This window comes from Chionomys nivalis, chromosome 1 (genome assembly GCF_950005125.1).
Source record: "Chionomys nivalis chromosome 1, mChiNiv1.1, whole genome shotgun sequence".
Taxonomy (NCBI): Eukaryota; Metazoa; Chordata; class Mammalia; order Rodentia; family Cricetidae; genus Chionomys; species Chionomys nivalis.
Window position 1 is genome coordinate 82,985,550 of NC_080086.1, and position 13,164 is coordinate 82,998,713.

General features: G+C 38.4%; 1 protein-coding gene across 1 annotated transcript; it reads left to right on the forward strand.

Annotated features, from left to right (window-relative positions):
- The first annotated feature begins 963 nt into the window (after positions 1 to 963).
- LOC130886513 (M-phase-specific PLK1-interacting protein-like) lies at positions 964 to 2,043 on the forward strand. The gene has a single exon (XM_057788429.1). It carries the CDS (start codon positions 964 to 966, stop codon positions 1,498 to 1,500), a length of 537 nt encoding a protein of 178 aa, XP_057644412.1. The 3' UTR covers positions 1,501 to 2,043.
- The last annotated feature ends 11,121 nt before the right edge of the window (positions 2,044 to 13,164 follow it).

Consider the following 13,164-nt stretch of genomic DNA (forward strand, 5'->3'; position numbering starts at 1 on the left):
CAGGATCTTCATTATAACTGAAACTATACAATATATATTCACATATATCTCTTAGAATATAGGGTTTCTGTCCTTTCTTCTAAGTTAAAGGACTGCCATCCTCATATCTTTGGCTGTGTTGCCTTAAAATAAATGCAGCAGGACTTATTAAATGCCCATACTTCTTCACAAAAAGAGGAGATGAACTGGACATTCCAGCCAATTAAAACAAAAAGAAAATGGACTGAGAAAACATCCTCGTGTATACTGAATGAAGAGTTTTCAGTATGACTGGTTCTGAACGCAGCCCGCAGCTCCACACTACAGGTCACTCACGCTCATACCAGTAAATCCTTACCAATTATCTGTAGCTCTTTCGTACCCCAGGGCAACTATAACACATTTGATCTCTGATTTGTCATGGAGACATTGCTTAGTCTCCCCCTTGCTCAGGCAGAAAATTTTTCCAATAGATAATAAATTTATTTGTTCATGGTACTATATTTCATGGTACTATAAAAAATTTTAGAAGGATTTAAATATGGAATGGCTTTAGAAAAGAAGGATTTACATAAAGATTAAGATGAATGGATGTTTTCAGAATAAAAAATATTAGAAATCTTTTGCAAGTTGAAGGTCTGAGTACATTATTTAAGGTATATAAAGGATGAGACTTAGAGATAATCTATATGATATTAAGGTTTCTAAGGTCCAAGGAAACGACTACAAAAATGAGCTAAGATGAATATCCAATCAACTCTTTTTTATTATTTTTTTCTTTTTGTTATTATTATTATTATTATTACAAATTTTCACCTCCTCCCCTCCTCCCATTTCCCTCCCTGTCCCCCTATTCCCCCTCCCCTCCCTCTTCAGTCCAAAGAGCAGTCAGAGTTTATTTAGATGTATCTGATTATTTAAATATTAAACAGTAGTTGAAACAACCAGGATCATCGACGGAGCTCTTCAGCTTCAGTTCCTGATATGCACCGAACTAATTTGCGACCACCAACTTCTCCGTATCCCGGCCCGGGTGTAGGAGGCTGGGGTAGTGGAAGCAGCTTCCGGGGTACCCTGGGCAGGGGGCCGCGGCCGCCCTCCCCACGGGACTGGTACGGGAGTCCGCACCAGACTCCGCCTTGCGGGCCCCGGGCTAGGCCCAACTGGAGTAACCACTCTCCGCGGCTGGGCGGCAGCTTCTCGGGGACCCACTTCGGGTCTTCGTCCCCGGGCGGCTACCCAGGCTCCTACTCCAGGTCCCCTGTGGGATACCAGCATCAGTTCGGCTACTCCCCAGGGCAGCAGCAGACCCACCCCCAGGGTTCTCCAAGGACATCTACACCATTTGGATCAGGGCGTGGTAGAGAAAAAAGAATGTCTAATGAGTTGGAAAGTTATTTTAAGCCTTCAATGCTTGAAGACCCTTGGGCTGGCCTAGAACCAGTGTCTGTAGTGGATATAAGCCAACAGTACAGCAATACGCAAACATTCACAAGCGAAAAAGGAAGATACTTTTCTTAACTTTTCTGAAATTCAACTGGAAGCTTCATGTGTCAGGAGCATCTTGGACAGAACTTTACACAACTTGTGTAAATGAGTTGAACCCAAAGATGCCTGTGCTACGTGGTGGTGGCATACACCTTCAACGCCAGCACTGGGAGGCAGGCAGGCGGATCTGAGTGTGAGGCCAGCCTGGTCTACAGAGTGTGTTTCAGGACAGCCAGGGCTACACAGAGTAACCCTGTCTCAAAAAAAGAAAGAAGATGCCTGTGATCAAGGGATCACAACTATTTAATCTTTCTCCCATTTTACAAAAGAAACCAATGGTAAAATTTGTTTTCCAAAATGGGCTCAACAGTATTTCAAGTCCCATATACTCTTGCAGAATTCTGCCACTTCCCTATCAAGAAGATGTGTCGTTTTGAACTTTATCAGACATTTCTTACTGTCCTGATTAAAGGAGTATGATGAAGTTTATTTTTATTATGAGTGAAACATTTCATACAGACTGTTACACTTGCATATGGAAATGTTCAGAATCCAGATGTTTTGACCAGTAAAGGAGATGGCAGTGTTTGTTTAAAAAAAAAAGAGAGAGAGAAAGAAAGACAAAGAGAGAGAGAGAGGGAGAGAGAGAAAGAAAGAAAGAAAGAAAGAAAGAAAGAAAGAAAGAAAGAAAGAAAGAAAGAAAGAAAGAAAGAAAGAAAGAAAGAAAGAAAGAACCAGACTGGTTAACTGATCTTCTGGATATTTAATAACCTTTCTTGAAGGCTATTCTAGTGTGGTCAGAAGGACTATAAAAGAGAATATTTTCTCCATTGCTTTCTAAAATCAGTGATATCTTAGGAGACTGTGGGTAATCTCTATAAATGTTCTACAACATTTATAGTAGAAGTGTGGGAATTCACCTGTTCTCTTTTTAGAAGGGGGACATGGGGACCTCCCTCAATAAATTTTAAACAGAGATCAGCCTATAATTAGTAAAGTCAAAACAGAGAAAATATTTACTCAGTAATTTGAGGGAAAGGGATAGCAGACAAAGGAAGACCTTTGACTAATCCTCACAGAGATAGACAACTGGTAAAAAAAAAAAAAAAAATGGCTCAAGGAGTCAGAGATTCCTCTCAAGCCCAAGTGACCCCAGAAAACTATATATTCAATTGGTCTTAACAGTACAAAAACAAACAATACTTTTGGCCACAGATAGTCTTGAGCACCCAGCAGGAAAGAAAACATTAATGTGATATATATGTTTCTTTAAAAACCAGCAGACTGCAATCCTCAGATATTATACTTAACCATATAAAAAGCAGTTTGGACTTTTATTTCTCACTAATGATTCTCTTCCTAATAAGAGCCACACAGCTCTACACTCTCCATCCACATCTGAGAAATAAGCTTATCTGTTTAAACACTAAAATCAAATCTAAAAGCTGTAATCAGCAAAGATGGAAACCTATCTGTTTCTGGAAGATCACTTCTCACCGCTATGTGTCCATCTGTACTGTCACCATCCCATTTGTTCAATAAAGGAGGCTGCTAGATACTCTGTCCTCAAACTCACATGCTTGAGAAATTATTCAGGATAACCAAATGGTGTCCTCAGGATTTGCTAAACAGTCCTATAAAACGACATAATAGGATGGCATGTCTCTTAGTATGTCATTTAAGATGCTGACTTTAATTCCTCCTATAAAGCTTACAGGTTTTCTTATGCAGGAGTCTGATGTGACAAACAGTGGGTTTCAGTTACCTTATCTTTCTACAAAACTCTGGTACACGGTTCTTTTAAATTTCCTCTCACAAAAAATTATTAATATTGATGTTAAAATTTTTCCTCATTAACTTTTTTCTGTAATGTTCTCTATAATATGTACATATAATCCCTTCCTCATGTAGCACAATCAAAAATGTATTTTATCATCAAAATTCTGACTTATGTTCTAGATCTTGCTGCCCCTTTCCACATTACCACTTTTGATATCTCTAAGCAGTTAAGAAACATCTGAGCCCACAAACTCCTAAAAAAAATTCTGATGATTTCTTAAAATGGAAATAATGAGCCATCTAACCCATCCCTCTTCGTGACAGTCTGGACATTCTTTTTTAGAATTCAGAACTAAAATATCTGGCCTGAAGGTCTCCTTGTACCAGTTAACGTCTCTGTTTTACCACCTCTCAGAAAAACCTTATAGAATTTTTAGATAAGCTTAATACCCTTCAAGACTAACTTTTTCTTTTGATTGTTGTGTAGTACTTTAAAATTAAATAGGACTAATCTGAATACTGCTAAGAATGGAATTTTTGCCCTCCATGAATAATGCTGCTTCCTTCTCAACAAATCCAAAGGGTTTCAAAATGGGAATCAAAGACACAGGGAACCAGATTTAAAAATCAGTAACATGACTCCTTCTATGAATGGATTTTTGATTTCCACCCACACAAGCTCCTCCCCTTTGTCACTCTTTTTTGGATTGTCCTTTAAACATTTTACTTATCAGACACACCTTTAAAGTAAACAGATTCCCTCAATACCTAAACAGAAATGTAACTTGGAAACTCTCCTTATGGATCTCACCCTACAATAGCTCCATCCATTCATGAGTCATCTGCTAGAAAACATTTGACACTGTAGGGGATTTCATGCTGCAAGGGACCTTCATACATTTCACCCCAGATCAAATGCATTTCCTTTCATCAGTCCTCTATGTTCTCCTATTCCCTTCCTTGCATACTCCGTAGCTCCCTGTTGCTTCTGCTGCTTACTTGATTGCTGCACATCTGGCAGTGTAGCTAGTCACTATATTTATTAATAGCTGCACCTGAAAGGAGAAAATTTATTCTTGATCTTTTTATCTCAATTGCACTATAACCCTTTGCTTCATTCACTATCACCCGTACTTTGCCCCCATTAGCATGTACGTTCATCTCTAAATTTTCAAAGTGAAATATGTACTACACAAGACACAGCCCCTATTCCTGTTCCCCCTTTACACCTAATCAAGATTCTTCTATTGATTCTACTTTTGCATCTCTCCTTAATCTTTTCACAGGAGAGATGGATATCTCTGTTAAATATAACTCACCAGTTCTTAAAGGTTTCTATTTCCACTTACTCACCAAACTGTTGGGTCTATCTGCCCATTGATGTCCAGTCCTTTTGGTGACTACCTCTTCCAGACTGCAGGGGAACTAGCCTGAAAATGGCCTCTTTTATCCCAAATCTTCTTCCTTTGCCATTCTTGAAAACCCAAGATACCCATACCACATGTGCAGTCTTCACTTCCTTGGAATGATTGCTGCCCTTCAGTTGTTCTAATAAAATAACAGTTCTGATCCCATAGATGAAGTTTTTATTTCAACATTGCTTCCATCAATTCAGATCTAACATTAGAAAAGCTTAGAGATTGGGAATCAGAGGCAGAGACACAGAAGGAGAGTATGAAAATGGAAGGGAAGAAAGAAGGGAGAAAGAAGAGGAAGAAAGAGAAAAGAGGGATAATTAAAGGTCACTAAACTAAGAATAATCGGGTGGAAGTTTGCATTTGATATTATTTATAACTGTTAATCTTCATGGTCACAATGTCTGAACTTAAAATCCTCCCAAAATAAACATCCAGAAATGATTAAAGAATGTATTTCCAGTGGGCATTATATGAAAGAGAAAATTCCACCCCAAATGTGGGTGCTTTTACTCATGGATTTAAGTACAACTGAACAAAAGGGGGGGAGGTAATACACACAATTCATTTATTTAAGTCTTTCTGTATAGCTAAGAGACCTGAGCCTATTCCTAACACACAAGGGAAATATCAGGCACAGTGGTACATACAGATAATTCCATTCTGAGGAAGAGGAGGGAGGTGGTTCCTTGGGAGTTGCTGGCCATACACCCTGCCCAGATGTGTAATTTCTAGGTAAAACAGAAAGACCTTGTCTCAAAAAATAAACTATAAATTATCCAAATCAATGACACATAGAATTAGATTTAGCCTGCATACACACACACATACACACACACACACACACACACACACTTTACCCATATACATTTATGCAGGTAAGCAAGAACACACAACACACAAGCAAAGGGAGAAAAGGTGGGTAGCACGCCAGAGTTTACCTTTCCCTCCTTCCAGATGTGCCTAGATTTGAGCAAATTCTCAATGCCACAGCAGGAACTTCTAGATACCACAATGATGATCTGCATCCTTTGAATTATAACCCAAAATAAATATTGCCTCCATTAAGATGCCCATTGCCTGGTATTCGGTGACAGGAAAGAGACTACTAACCGAGAACATCTGTAGTTTAAACAAGATTAATTGCAGTCTGTGATATGATCTCAAAAGTGAAAATGAGTGTGGCAGTGGAAAGGAACTTAGGGTTAACTGGCTTCCCTGGAAAATGATAAAAGGCTGTTTCAAGCTCTTCCAAGTGAAATATGTCAAAAACAAAATAGGAGACTGTTGAGGCTATAGAAATTGCAAAAGGAAATATAAGTGCATGTTTTGGGGGAAATAAACCCCAAAAGCCACCAAAATTGAACACTGACAGCTTCAGTAGGAACTGAGGTTGTGTGACAGACAGTATCTGCAGGTTTCTATAAGAGGATATATCACTTTTAGCAGTAAATTATTCTTTTTCTCACTTAAGTAATTTGCAGCAGCATGTGAATGCATGCCATCAATTGTCAGGTTGCAATCTGTTCTATAGCCACTGCTGATGAACCTGTGTGGCACTCCAGAAATAAGGGTTTGACTTCTGAAATAAGGAGCTTCCCAAAACTTCTTCTTGTACTAGTTCATATAGCTATCAATATTTATGCTGCTTCTGCAAGTGATAGTGACATTTCCCCCTGTGGCCATGTATAGGAATGCTGGGGACTTGGTGAAAGTTGTTTCTGTCCTGGAATCTCTTTATAGAAGTAAAATAAGAAAAACAAATCAAATGTGCCATGTTTATACAGGATAAAGACTCAGTTTCCCTGGAAACTGTAAAATTTAATGGAGATTATGAACACTTAACAAATGTCATAAAAAAGAAAACCTGTTTCCCTTACCAGATATCTACAGGAAGAGGAGTTGAGAGTGGGAAAGCATGGCCATAGCCTTGGGTGCTAGCCAGTTTCCTACTCAGCTTGCCAGTATGCATTATATATCAATGGAGAGTCTGAGATAGTTATGGGGGATGCAAATTATATTGACTATGAATTGGGTAGGGAGGCAGATTTGAATGGACAATGTAAATCTTCTCATAGAGTTTGTGCCTGGTGATTTCTTCACAACTAGACTGATTCTAACAATGCCAGGTTTAAAACGTTAACCCCTAAGCTTTTATGTTTCATCTCCTCTAATCTTCTGTATGAGATTCTGTGTTTCAAGATTCAGTGTAACACTGACCAGATAGAGGGAGAGTCCACAGTGATATCATTGATATTGTCCCTATTTTCCCTACAACATCCTATTATTTGTGATAGAAGGGAGTTAAGAAAGTCAACTCATTTACATGACTTCTGTCTTTATACTAAATATTCTGATTATCTGTTCAACTTTTAGATATTCATACACTACTGAAAATTCATCACACTGATTTGGAATACAACTGTCTAATAGAGGTCATGCTTTACATTTTATTTTCTTTGAAATAAGTGAGCAAATTAGTGCATTGCCTGTGTAACTGGTGAGAGTTGTTTTTTGTACAAAGTATTTTCAGTTTAGTATAGATCTGTCTTTTCATATGCTACATTCAGGATTTGAAAGTAGTGGAAATGATAAAGTTACACAAGATATATATATATATATATATATATAGATATATATATATATATAATCTTTATGAATATATACTTAGATTATGTTTATTTATAAAACAAAATAGATAAACTCTATGTTAAATAAACCAATGTATTTACCAAAGTATATGTGAAAACAGGTAAACAAGGAATTCCAAAGGAAACAAAATGTGCATGTGATTCCAAAAAGCAATAGGGATGATTTCTGATCCCACTGCCCATGCCCCACAGTTTGCCCTAGCCATAAAACTGTCACCCACATTCAGAGAGTCTAGTTTGGTTCTAAGATGATTCTTTCACTGTCGGATTGAAGTTAGTGGGCTCCCATTAGCTCACATAAATTGTTTCAGTGGACATCCCCATCATGGTCTTGATCACTTTGTTCATATTCTCACTCCTCCCATACTGGCTTTTTGGAACCCATTCTCTCTGGAGGGATACATTGTTCAGGCTAGATATAATGGGAAGGGCCTCGGTCCTGCCTCAAAGCAATGTGCTAGACTGTGTTGAGTCCCCATGGGAAGTTTTATCCTCTCTGAGTAGTGGATGATGGCTAGGGTGGATGAACGGTGAAGAGAATTGGGGAGAGGGAAGAGGGTGGGAACTGGGATTGGTATGTAAAATGAGAAAAGATAGTTTTTTAATAAATAAACTATTTACAAATATACTTGTGAACAAACACACATATATTTATAGATATATTATCACATATATACATTTATATGTACATGAATACGTAAAGAAAAAGTAAAATACAATTTGAAATTTTAAGTACTAAAATTAATATCAAACAGAAATGGTTCACAGTAGAAAATAACTCTCTGTAGAAAATTTAAATAAAACACATCAAGATTACACCTAACTGTATATGAAATAATCTATTAATAAAGATTTGATAGAGTTTAAGTGAATAATTCAATATAATGTTCTAAAAGAATGACTATGTAGAAAGAAATGGTTAATATACCTATAAGTGCTTATATTCTGTAACAAATGTGGTTTTTCTTAAAACCCAGAACTAAATCAGATAAAAGCACACAAGGGTAAATGGGATAAAAAAAAAATCAGAGGATGCAAATGATAATGAATTGAGTTTATGTGACTTACTGACCTAATCCCAAATATATAAGAGTAAATATTAAATATTTAGACTGCAAAAATAAAAAAGTAAGTCTAAAGCATAATATAGCCTGTGAATATAGTGATAGATTACAACCTGGAATACAGAGCATGTAAATTATATAATCAAAAAGAAACTTCTTTTTACAGTGTTGAGAACAATCAAATACAAAATGAATAAAACCATACCATGAAAAATATAAACAGTCTAATCAAAACATAGAAAAAATAGGCATGAATAATTTGCTGAAGAAAACATAGAGAGATCATAAACATATTGATGGCTCAGTGGTTAAGAGCATTGCCTACTCTTCCAAATGTCCTGAGTTCAATTCCCAGCAACCACATGGTGGCTCACAAACATCTGTAAAGAGGTCTGGCACCCTCTTCTGGCCTTCAGGCATACACACAGACAGAATATTGTATACATAATAAATAAATAAATAAATAAATAAGTATTTAAAAATAAATAAATAAAATGTTAGAAATCATTAATTGGTATAGAAAGTCATGTTAAATTTATACACGGGTATGGAATTATGCGATTTAAAATACAGTGTTATGCTCCTGAATGTAACAATTGAAGAGAAGTGGATAAATGATGTTGTTATTCAGATGATGAAGTGATAGCACAAAAAAGTAACTTGCAAAATCTTTCTACCACTAAAGGAAGAGGTGTTGCACAATTCAGTTTAAAAATGTCTTGGACATTTTTTCAGAGAAAGTAAGACTCATTTTCACAATAAGAATGGTTCATAAAGATTTATTTCAGAACAATCTAGATGTCTCTCAACTGATGAATGGATTTTAAAAAATGTGGTACATTTAAATAATGGATCATTCCTCTGTTGTTTCAGGTTAATGGGTGGGTAAAAAAAAAGTCATCCCTAGTGAGCTAACTCAGACCCACCAAACAGTGGGAACAGAGACTGTCTCCAACTCTTGTACTGATATTAGGGACCCTACTCCTCAAGCTGGGTCACCTTGTCAAGTCTTAATATGTGGGGAAATGCTCAGTCTTGCTGCAACTTGATATCCCATATTTTGTTTATATCTTTGGGAGACTTGCCCTTTCCTAAACAGAAACATTGGAGGAGTGGATTGTGGGCTAGGAACAGACGGGGTGTGAAATGACTGGAGGAGAGGGAACAGAAGCTTCATTGGAGATGTAGCTGAGAAACTGTAGAAGCAGCTATCAATGAGCCGGCATGGGGCTGCATTAAGTTCATGCTGTGTTTGAAGTACGATTTTTTTGTGTGTGTGTTGGGGGGGGGGGACTCTAACAGAGAGACTGGAGATGTCTCTGACTATTTTGCCCACTCTTAGCACCTTTTCCCTTTTACTGGGTTACCTCATCCAGCTTTGATATTAAGGTTTGCATCTAGTCTTACTGCATCTTGTTATGCTGTTTTCAGTGGACATCCCTGAGAGGCCTGGTCTTTTCTGAAGGGAAATGGAGGAGCAGTGAATCCAGGTGAGTTGTAGGTGGAGGGGGCATGAGGAGGAGTGGATGGAGGGAAGGCTGTTTTGGGGGTGCATTGTGTGAAAGAAGAAAAAAGAATATGAGAAATAAGTGATTTGAAATCCAAAAGTCTTTTCTATATTACCCCATCTACATAATGACCTAAAGATTTTATTTCTGCAGGTTACTTGAATTTTGGTATTATTTATACACATTTTCAGTGTAGCTCTTCTAATAACCACAAATTGCTTTACAATCCATTCCTTATTTCTCCACAATGTGCGGAAATGTTCTGCTCACATTTCTACCAAGTAAAGGGAGGCTTAACTCTCTGTCTTAATCTTTTTTAACTATAGAGACTGCAACTCAGCAAATCATTTCTGTGAGGACCTTAAGTGATCAAATTTTTAAAAAATTTTCTCTCTTTATTTTCAAATGATTATACCCTGTTAAGAAAATGTCAAACACTTACAGGTAGGATCTATGTACCTTGCATACAACCTTCTCCTGTGTTGATATCTTCTATAATAAAATAAAAGAAACTGTGAATCCCTATGAGTCCTGCTTATTGATTCTGTGGGTCATGTTTTCTTAGTGTCCTGACCCCCTCTGCTCCTACAATCTTCCTATTTGCCTGATGTTTAGGTGTGTGTCTCTGCAGTTGCTCTCATCAGCAGTCAGAGAAAGCCTCTCTGGTGATGAATGGACTAGGCACCAATCTGTAAGTATAACATAATATTGTTAGAAATCCTTTTTGGAGGATGGGTCAGTCATGTTTGATTCTACCCTAGATCTCTGAGCCATCTAGTTTCTGGATTCTCATCATACAGTCAATGTCATGCATGGGATCCCTCTCCTATCTTTATCCCCAAGTTAGACCAGTCTTTGGTTGTGCATTCCTATGGACTCTGAGCCATCACACACCCCCTACCCTGACCCAGTATATCTTGCAGAAACAAAGGTGGATTAAAGGTTTTGTGGCTGGGTTGCTGTTCAAATACCACCACTGGAAGCCTTGCCTTGCTGCATAAGATAGCTGCTTTAGGTCTCATACCCTCCTTTTACTAGGAAAACTTCCTAGTGTCACTGTCATAGGTTCCAGAAGGTTTCCATTGCACTAAATTTACATATGCCCTCTGAATGCACCCATAGTACAGTAGTCTCTCTCTGTACACTCTCTCCCTCTGTCCTTACCTCTCCCACCAGATTCCTCCCATTTCCATGCTTACTCTCTTCACTCAGCTCACCCACAAAATTTATTCTATTTCCTCTTCCCAGAGAGACCCACGGGTCCATGCTAGAGCCCTCCTTGTTATTTAGCCTCTTGGGGTCTCTGATTTGGAGCATGATTATGCTTTACTTAGCAGCTAATATCCACTTAGAAATGAGTACATACCATGTTTGTCTTCCAGGGTCATTGTTGCCTCCCTTAGAATAATTTATAGTTCCATTCAATTGCTTGAAAATCTCCAGATGTCATATTTTCTTTTTTTTTTGTTTTATATTTACTTTATTTCACACGTATGAATGCATCACCTTCATGCATGTATGTCCACTATATGAGTGCCTGGTAGCCATGTTGGCCAGCAGAGGGAATCAAGTCCCTTGGAACTAGAATTATGGATGGTTTTTTTTTTAATTTATTTTTAAATTAATTTAAATTTCCACCTGCTCCCCGTTTCCCATTCCTCTCCCCTCCTCCCAAATATTGCCCCCTCCCCCCACTCCCCTCCCCCTATCCCCACTCCTCTTCTCCTCCCCCCACCCCATGCCCCCTCCCTCTCGATACTGAAGAGCAGTCCAAATTCTCTGCCCTGCGGGAAGACGAAGGTCTTCTATCTATGTCCAGGAAGGTGAGCGTCTAAACAGGCTAAGCTCCCACAAAGCCAGTTCATGTGTTAGGATCGAAACCTAGTGCCATTGTCCTTGAGTTCTCATCAGCCTTCATTGACCGCCATGCGATAATTTGTGATCCTAGAGAAGTTAAATAAGAAAGTGAACCCAAAGAAAATCATATAGTCATCCGCATGGAGAGGGGAAGTAGACAAGATTCCAGGGCAAAAACTGGGAACTTGCGGGTGAGGTGGCATGGGGCAAAGGGGAAATGGGATGAGAAACATGAGAAGGGGAGGATGGGAGGAGCTCGGGGGATTGGGATGGTTGGGATATAGGAAGGAAGGATACGGGAGCAGCGAAATATATATCCTATCTAAGGGAGCCATCTTAGGGTTGGCAAGAGACTTGACTCTAGAGGGGTTCGCAGGTGTCCAGGGAGATGTCCCCAGCTGGTACCTTGGGCAACTAAGGAGAGGGAACCTGAAATGACCCTATCCTATACTGATGAATATCTTGCATATCACCTTAGAACCTTCATCTGGCGATGGATCGAGATAGAGACAGAGTCTCACTTGGAGCAACGGTCTGAGCTCTTAAGGTCCAAATGAGGAGCAGAAGGAGGGAGAACATGAGCAAGGAAATCAGGACCACGAGGGATGCACCCACCCACTGTGACAGTGGAACTGATTTATTGGGAGCCCACCAACGCCAGCTGGTCTGGGACTGAATAAGCATGGGTTGAAACTGGACTCTCTGAGCATGGCGGTCAATGAAGGCTGATGAGAACTCAAGGACAATGGCACTAGGTTTTGATCCAGATGTCATATTTTCTAACAGCTAAGTAATTCTCCATTGTGTGAATATACCACATTTCTTTTATCTATTGTTCATTTGAGGGACAACTGGGCTGTTTCCAGTTTCTGGCTATTATGTGTAAAGCTGCTAAGAACATAGTTGAGGAAGTGTCCTTGTGGAAGAATGGAGTGTCCTTTGGGTACATGACCAAGTGGTATAGTTGGGTCTTGAGGTATATTGATTCCTAATTCTCTGAGTAATTATCATATTGATTTGCATACTGACTGAACAACTTTGCACTCCCACCAGCAATAAAGACATTTTCTCTTTATTCCATATCCTTTGCCAGAGCAACTATCACTGAGTTTTTGATATCAGGAATTTTGTCTTGCATTTCCCTGATTACTAAGGATATTCAACATTTCTTTGTTTCTCAGTCATTTCAGATTCCTCTATTGAGAATTTCCTCTTTAGACATGTACACCATTTTCAATTAGGTTGTTTATTTTATTGATGTTTAGTTTCATGAGTTCTTTATATATTTTGGATATTAATCTTTTATTGAACGTGGAATTGGTAAAATTATTTTCCATGATGGAGGGATTGTTTTGTTCTGTTGACAGTTTCCTTTGTCTTACAGGAGCTTTTTCAGTTTCATAAGGTTCCATTTATTAATATT

Coding starts and splice junctions, on each gene's coding strand:
- LOC130886513 (XM_057788429.1), top strand. CDS start 964: ATGCACCGAACTAATTTGCGACCACCAACTTCTCCGTATCCCGGCCCG.